The sequence below is a fragment of the Propithecus coquereli genome, unplaced genomic scaffold (assembly GCF_000956105.1).
Source record: "Propithecus coquereli isolate 6110/MARCELLA unplaced genomic scaffold, Pcoq_1.0 Scaffold9, whole genome shotgun sequence".
NCBI classification, from domain to species: Eukaryota; Metazoa; Chordata; class Mammalia; order Primates; family Indriidae; genus Propithecus; species Propithecus coquereli.
The window spans coordinates 15,428,687-15,437,300 of record NW_012155284.1 but is presented as its reverse complement, the minus strand read 5'-3'; the positions used below and the strand labels follow the sequence as shown (position 1 = coordinate 15,437,300).

Here is an 8,614-nt window from a genome sequence, read left to right as displayed (position 1 = left end):
TTAATTGCTTCCTACGTATAGTGCTCTCAGGGTTATATATTTATTAGTTTTTCAGAAATCTCCATTTTGCTACCAGTTTTGATAAATATATTAATAAAAAGCTTAATTTTTTCTGTCATGCTTGACTCAGTACATTTAATGGTAATGATCAGGATGGATTTTTGGTCATTAGTTTAGTATAATATACGAAACACTGGTGGTCTAAGGCCAAAACCTTAACGTCGTACTGAAAATATAGATCTTTAGTATTTCTGCTGAATACTAAGTAATATTGTCCTTTTTAACAGTTGGAATGTATTTATTCTTATAAATTCTGTTCTATTGCTTTGAAAATAGGATAAGTTTTGTTTAACTTTTTCTTTCCAATTTTCATTCATGCTTTTTTCCTTTCTTCCTTTTTTTAACTAGAAACTTTAGTTTACTTTCATTTGGAGAGGAAGCTGAGGAAGAAGAGGAGGAAGTAAATCGAGTTAGTCAGGTAATCTCCAATGTTTGTTCAGATTAATAAACGAGATTAGGGTCTATATCTTACTCATTTTTTTATCTCCTGCTATACCTGGCACAGCATATTTTACATGGTACACACTCAGTAAGTGCTCATTGAATTGATTTGTAAAATTATTTGTGGTCAGTAATATTCGTAACATCTGAGATGATTTTCCCTTTTAAAATTGTAGTATTTATTTATTTATTCTTAATCTTGGCATTTTTTATCAGTAGAACTGGACTCAAAGTTTTTCAAATAGTTCAACTTTATGATTCAGATTTTAATTGCTATTTGTTCAATTGGCTTGATAGAAGATAATGGTTATTATCATTATTACTATAAGCAGTCACAGACCAAAACTCTTACATTCATTTTAATGTTATTTATATATATTTTATTTCATTAATTTTCATCACAGCCCTTTGAAATAGATGTTATTATTATCCTCATTTTACTCATGAATAAATTGAGATATAGATAGGTTATAATTTGCTTGAAGTCACATAAGCAGTAAGTAGCTACAGCTGGGAATCAAACCCAGGTCTTTCTAACTATAAAACCAGTGTCCTTTAATTATACGTGCCTCCTGGCCTTTTACTCCACCAATCCTTCCCAGGCTTTTGAGTGTGGTTTTCTTTAATATCATTTGTATCATAATCCTCACCGCTGAAACATTTATAATGTCTTGCTATTGTTTAGAGTAGTGATTCTGGTATGTATACTCCAAGAACATCATCTTCAATGGTTTTTACTCTCAAAGTTCTGATATGCCTTACTTTCTTGAAAATTAGTGAATGCTGAGACCCAGAGGATTAGGTTCAAAGTCTTTGTCATAGTGATTAAAACTCTAACCTTGCACTCTTACTTGCTTAACATAGTCATCTATTTCTTACCTATACTAACAATAATGTTGACTTAAAAGCACATTATTATTACTCTTTACTTTATCCATGTGCTTCCCTTATTAGTGAGCATGGTTTTGGTAAGCAGTTTGGGCACATAGTAAGCACTCTACTTGTACCCCTTGCACTGAAACTGAATTAAAATTGGGAAGTGTAAGAACTAGTTTGGTCATAATTTTTTCTTGCCTTTTACAGTATCCTTGAGTGATCTATTTGATACCATGGATTCAATTACCACCAACCTGAATACCAACATTCTAAACTCTAGGAGATAAGGTTGAATATTTTCTCTGAGCTCTTATCCCTCATTCTGAGTTGCCTTAGGAAAGTCTCTACTTTAGATGTCAAAACCAAATTTATTTTTATATAAACACCTCCTTTCCCTATTCCTTATCAACATCACCAATCACCGTTACCTCAATATCTCAGGAGTCATCTTCTTTAGATGTCAATGAATTGTTCGTGATTCAAATTTGTGCCTCATCAAAATGAAAGATTTACTATATGTCATGATTCTGTGGGTATATTTGTGAATGTTAGATTCGGAAATTTCCACGATTACCTTTTGTTGATGTTTTCTAAGGATGTCAAATTTCTTTGCATACCCATGCCTTCCCCACAGTTCCTCCACTTCCATTTTTACATTTGCCTGGAGTATGCTCTCTCCTTTATTTGGCTACTTTTTGTTTTTCCTTTAAGATTTAGCTCTACTGTAACCTCCCTTCTGCACCAAACTCCCACCTATGCTGAGCTAGGTACTTCTTCCCATCATAATCTGTCTATGGCCATCAGAGCACTTGTCATGCTACTTTATAATGATTTATTTTCTCATCTGCTAACTGTGCTAAATATTTAGTTTAAGTTATCTCTATAACAACCATGTGATATAGACATTATTTCTATTTTGTAGATAAAAAAAAATCAATACTTGGAGAGGGTTAAATAGCTTGTCCAAGATCATGTAATTAGGAAGTGGTGGAATCAGAATTTTGACCTTAGGATTTTATAGCTATTTAAGTCTCTATTATGATTGTGAATGCTACAGAAGCTGTCTCCTGTAAGCCCAAGCCATCTGAAAGGCTGGTGAGATATTTCACTGGTCGCCTAGCATTCGGGCATAGAAGGTAGCTATCCTCAGTACAGTTGGCCCACTGCCCTTCTCTAACTCCCGTACTGTCCTGGAGGGTAGGTCAAGCAGCCTTGGAGAGCAAAAGCAGAAGAAAGGGATTTTTTCATCAGTCTTTCCCTGTTGAAATTAAATTTCTGGTCTAAAGTAAGTTTTGTTCATAATTACTTTGAAATTGGCTTCACTAGGAAATTAGTTTGAATTTTTTCTATTTCTAACAACAACATGTGTTAAATGTTCAAAGTTTCTTTTCCTTCTGCTTTGTGTTGTATAAAGTAGAAAAAATGAGATGTGTAAATTGTACTGAATATTGTGAATTTATATTACAAAAGCAATTTGTGTTTGCTTTAAGATTAAAATGTGCAAGAATACCACCACAGATAGTACTGGCTTGCTCTTTATTTTCTCCCTTAAACCTGAGAAACACTTTAAATAATTTGGAAAGACTAGGTAAAATCTTTTTTCTCTGCCAAGAAAATTACAACCCACACATAGTCCATTATGAAATGAGTATTATTATCCTAGTATTATGTCATATTTTTCTCATCTGACTTTTTGATGATGTGCTTTGGATGAAATTACCATGAAGTGCTTGTATCTGACTTTCACATCTATATCTCTAGGCTGGCTTATTCTTTTTTTCTTCAGCTGCCTACTGAACACCTCTCTATTTGAACATCTCACTAGTTATTCAAGCCCTGGCCAAGGCTTAACTCACTATCTTTATTCCCAGATTTCTCCCTGTTCTATGCCTTGTTGTCAATATCCTCCAAAGAAGAGCTCATTAGATTCAGTTCTGACTTTTTTCTTATTTTTTTCTCTGCACTGTCTTAGCAGTTTTTCATCCAAGATATATCTCAAATCCATTTTTTCCTTTTAATTAATTTGCTACTACCCTTGTTCAGGCCTTCATTATCTGTAGCCTGGACTGTATAGTAGTCTACAGACTGGTCTCCTGTCTCCTGTCTCTTCTTTTCCTTCTTTCCTTCCACTATCAGAGCAGCCTAACTAAAGCTTAAGATGTTAATACTGCTCTCTGTTGATTATATTAATAAGGCCAAATTCCTGGCCTATTATTTCAAGCCTCTACTTTCATGATTCCCCTTCACCAACTCTGCCCTTTAGCCTAGTACTTAGTAAACTTTGCTGCTGATAAAAATCATTTGTGGTACTTTTTAAAAATGAAGATTCTTAGGCCCTATCTCAGACCAAATGAATAGAATTTCCAAGGGAGTTGCCTGGGAAGCTGTACGTTTAATGAATTCCCTTGGAATTCATACTAGGGAGATATAGTAAACACTGCTTTAACAGACAGATATGAATGGTTTGAAGTTCTATATATATATGCTTATCTTTTTCCTATTTTTGTGCATTTATTCATGTTCTTTTCCCTACCTGAATGTCCTATCCTACCTCTGGATGGTATTTGCAACACCTAAAATATCATCTTTTCTAGATGTCTTTTCTAGTTTTTCTTGATCTTTTTCTTAGCTAACCTCTGCCTTTCTTGTAATACTTTATATTTTCCTTTTAAACACATCTTTTTTGCTTTATTACCAAAGAAGCATATGACTATGTTCTCATTGTATACTACACCAACATTATAACCTTTACTTTTCGACTTATTAATTGTATTGAGTCCTGGGCTGTGAGCTCCTTGCAGATAGAGTCTCTGTCATCTTTGAGCAGCAGCGTGTAGGAGTAGAAATAGCATGGATTTGGGATCATACAAACTCATATAGAGACTTTGCTTTCCACTGGCACTCTGTGACCTTGGATAACTTAGTCTCTCTGATCCTCAATTTTCCTTTTTGTAACATGGAAATAATATGTACCACTTAGTGTTATGAGATAAGGATATGGATAGTCCTTATTTTGATATATTATGCAATTTTGAAAGTCAAATGTTTTAAAATAGAACAATATATAAAATGTTATAATTGGTATTTTAATCTCAGAGAACTAAAGAATATCAAATAACTTTTAATATTATCATAATTATTATGTATAAGCTCATGCTTTCATGCCCAAGCAATTTAGAGGGCTGGTTAGAAACTTCACCAGCAGCTCTGTTTTCTTGGGTAGGGAGCCATAAGCTTGGCACAACTGGCCTAGTGCCCTTTCTGAGCACTCCATAGGGTCCTGGATAGTAGCTTGAGCAGCCTGGGAGAGCATGGGTGTGCACCACTACATTATGACCCACCAACAACCCATTCTCCACATATGAGTGGGTCTTGGCACACTGCAGAATCTCTGGCCTACAGACTGTAGCTCTTGTCTGCTTTATGTATTGGATTAGTGGGCAAGTTTAGTTTGAGAAAATAGAACAACAATTTGGAATTTACTGGCTTAGAGGAAAGGAAATTGCTTTAGACTACATGACATAAATTCTGGAGAGAATCCAAATAGAAGTGTATTTTTGTTTATTTTGGTTATATACAGTTTTTTACACTATGAATACCCCAAAATACCTTGGTAAGAAAAAAAAATGCTAACCTGAATATTGGAAAAGTATGGCTAATAGAATATGTTTCTTTAAAATTTAGCCTTATTATTTTAAAATGTATGAAATAACTACAGCCAAAGCCAAATAAGTGTCTTTTATAATGACTAAGAAGAATTTGCAGTTTCAGTGGTTGTATGAAATTAAATATTTCTGAAGGGCTTAAAAATAATTGGTTCATTATTCATTTGCTTATCAAGTTTCTTTTTTCAATGACTCCACAGTGTTAAGCTTTATTCCAGAACCTGTCTGACTGATCACAAGTTAATAATTGGTAAAGTCTGAATTGAGGCTTTGCTTTATGTGAAAGGAAAAACAAGATGGAGTCCCCTCTGGTTTATGGATTATCAGTGTGGGATTACAGACACTCCTTCACCCCACTCGTTTATTCATGACAAGGTGCCTCTCCCACAAGGGTTAGCTTTCCTTCATTATTTATTTCAGTATCTTTCTACTACCTGATAAAATCTCTTTAGAATCATAGAATTTTATAGCTCAAAGGGATCTAGTCCAACTTCCTTTCTTTATAGATGAGGAAACTGAGACTCTGGTTAAGTGACTTGCCAGACTGACTTCATTTCCTTTTTGATAGGATTGCATGATAGGGGTGCCATAATAATCATATCTTGAGTCCAGAAAAGCACATTGTCAGACTGTCTCATGATATTCTGTGGACAACATGAAGAAATGTGATCTGGGAGATAGTACAGTAAGATAGATTTATAGCTAATTGAATACTTCTGCCTAAAGGGTGCTTTGTTGTCAACCTGTGCCTGATTATTTGAACAAGTAAGTTGAAATGTAATAGGAGTACATGTAAATTCTGTTCTTTAGTGCAGTAAAATCAGCTGAATAGATATGACATAATAGTCTGTGAGCCCTAGTTGAATTAAGAGTGAGATCTCTGGAGTAAGGAATTTAACACTCTCTGCATTGTTTGGATCACATTTGCAGCAATTTGTTCAGTTCTGAACTCATTTTAAAAAGATATTGACAAAATGATATTGCATCCAAAGGAAGGAAGGGTGGTGAGGAGGATGGGTATGATGCCGAAAACTATCTCACATAGAGAATACCTGAGGAACTGGATATACTTTGGAGAAGTAAAACTAAGTGAAAATATGATCCTAGGCTTCAAATATTTGAGAAAAGCTTTTATCTGGAATAGCACTTCCTTTGTGTTGCTTTCTTAAACAATACTTTATTCAAATGTTTGTCTTGGTTTAAAATTTACTAGTGAATCCTTATATATAACTTATACAGATGTCAGAAAATATTTTTCAAGTAAAAGCTTACAATCAGACAAGTAGTTTTCATGAGGTAAGTTAAATGGCAGATCTGTTATAAAAGTATATCAATAGCTAGATTTTAATACAGTCACCAGATTAGTACAGTTCCACATTCACAGTGATACACACAGTATTTCTCTCACTACAAGACTTAATGTTAACATTTTATCTCAAACCCAAAGTTACAGAAGGGCTTTTGTCTTACCCAGAAAAAGTTATATTGGTAGACAAGTTTATCACTTTTGAGAATAGAGTAAGAATGTTTTGTCCTATTCTAGTTCATCCTATGAAGTTAAGCTTTCCCCAAAAGTTGGCAGGTTGGGTGGACATGACATGGAGCATGCTCCTCGGTCATTGGCACAGAGGTTGTCAGAAGTGTTAAAAAGTCTAATTTATAAAATATTTCTGCCCCATCAAATTGTATTCAACTTTAATTTCCTTATCTTTCTAGTTGTTTATATTTAGCTAATTTTTAAAAAATATTAACATATTTTATTAGTTTTATATTGCTGTTGTAACAAATTGTGGTAAATTTAGTGGCTTGAAGCAAAACAAATTTAGTGTCTTGCAGTACTGGAGATCAGAAGTCTGAAAATAGACTTCATTGGGCTAAGTATCAAGGTGTTGGCAGGGCTGCCTTTTTTTGGAGGCTCTGAGGAGAATCCCTTCCCCTGCCTTTTTCAACTTCTAGAGACTGTGTATTCCTTGGCATGTCCCCTTCCTCCATCTTCAAAGCCAACAATGACTGGTAAAGTCTTTCTCTCGCTGCATCACTATGAAACTGACTTTCTTGCCTCCCTGTTTCACTTATAAATACTCTTGTGATTACATTGGAACCATCTTGATAATCCAGGATAATCCCCCCATCTCAAAATCCTTAATTTATAGGAATGTTCCCTTTTGCCACATAAGGTAACATATTCATAGGTTCTGGATATTAGGACATGGACACCTTAGGGAGCCATCATTCTGCTTACCAGTCTGTCTGAACTAACTGTGTGGAGTATGCCTAAGAACAGGACATGTCTGTAGTTCATTTGTAGTTCTAGAAGATAGAACTAGGGTTGGCTGGGTGATTGGAAATTACGCATAGATATTTTTTCTCTAGTCTGAGAATTTTCTAGTAATGGAAGCCATGTGAAAAGAAATGGGTTTTGTGTGTGTGTGTGTGAGAGAGAAAGAGAGAGAGAGAGACAGAGAGAGAGAGAGAAAATAAATAAGCTCTCCTTTTAGGTGTTGAGACATGATTGACCAGTCAGGTCAAGGAGATTCCTGCATTGGGTGGGAGAATAGATTAAGTAGCCTCTAAAATCCCTTTTTTAACTATTAAGTTTTTCTGGTCCTGTGCTGAAGGTCTCAGAATATATTATTCAGTGTTCTCCAGAGAAACAGCACCAATAGGCCAATAGGATATGAGAGAAAGAGAGAAACACATTTATTTATACCAGTCCCTCTCTCTCTTTGTTTATAGGAATTGGCCTATGCAATTATGGGAGCTGGCAAGTCCAAAGTATGCAGAGTAGGCCAGCCGGGTGGAGAACCAGGGAATAGTTGATGAGTCTGAAACCTACAGGCTGGAAACTCAGACAGGGTTTCTATGTTGCAATCTTGAGGCAGAATTACTTCTTCTGGAAATCGAAGTTTTTGTTCTTAAGGCCTTCAAATGATTAGATGAGGCCTACCCACATTATGGAGCGTAATCTGGATTATCAAAGCCTACTGATTTAAATACTAATCACATCTAAAAAATTCTTCCATAGCAACATCTAGACTGGTGTTTGACTAAACAGCTGGGTACCATAGCCTAGCCAAGCTGACTCATAAAGTTAACTATCCACACAGGTGTTAGAGATTGAGCCCTAAACCTTCCAGCTTCTTGACCAGTATTCCTCTGTACCCCTGCACCTCTTTCTTTTCTCTCTCTCTCTCTCTCTTCTCCTCTCTCTCTTTCTCTTTCTTTCTCTCTCACTCTCACTCTTTCTTTCCTACCTGTATAGTTTTGCTGCCTCTTTGTTCTTGGGTATGAAATCCCAGATAATAATATAATTTTTCTACATCCCCTTCGATGTTCATTCTTAGATTCATTTGCAGACAGTTTTGAATTTTATCTGGAGCTCCTTACACTGAATTCACTAAATATATTTAGTATTTTGTTCAGCAGCTAAACCCTTTAACTAGCCAGCTTCTTTTATGCAACTTTTAAAACATTTTAAAATATATTTGATGTTTGTTCTTCCTTTAAAGTCATTGTTACCTAATGGTATAAGTAAGAACTTTAAAATATATCATTCAAAAAGAACAGGCATT

At 35.0% G+C, this 8,614-nt stretch overlaps 1 protein-coding gene across 1 annotated transcript in view; it reads left to right on the top strand.

Annotated features, from left to right (window-relative positions):
* The window catches only part of CWC27 (CWC27 spliceosome-associated protein homolog (S. cerevisiae)), a 225,672-nt gene that overhangs the window by 19,427 nt on the left and 197,631 nt on the right, over window positions 1–8,614 (top strand). The window contains exon 7 of the mRNA XM_012664624.1: window positions 409–478. Coding sequence (XP_012520078.1) covers window positions 409–478 — 70 coding nt within the window. The remainder of the gene's footprint in view (window positions 1–408; window positions 479–8,614) is intronic.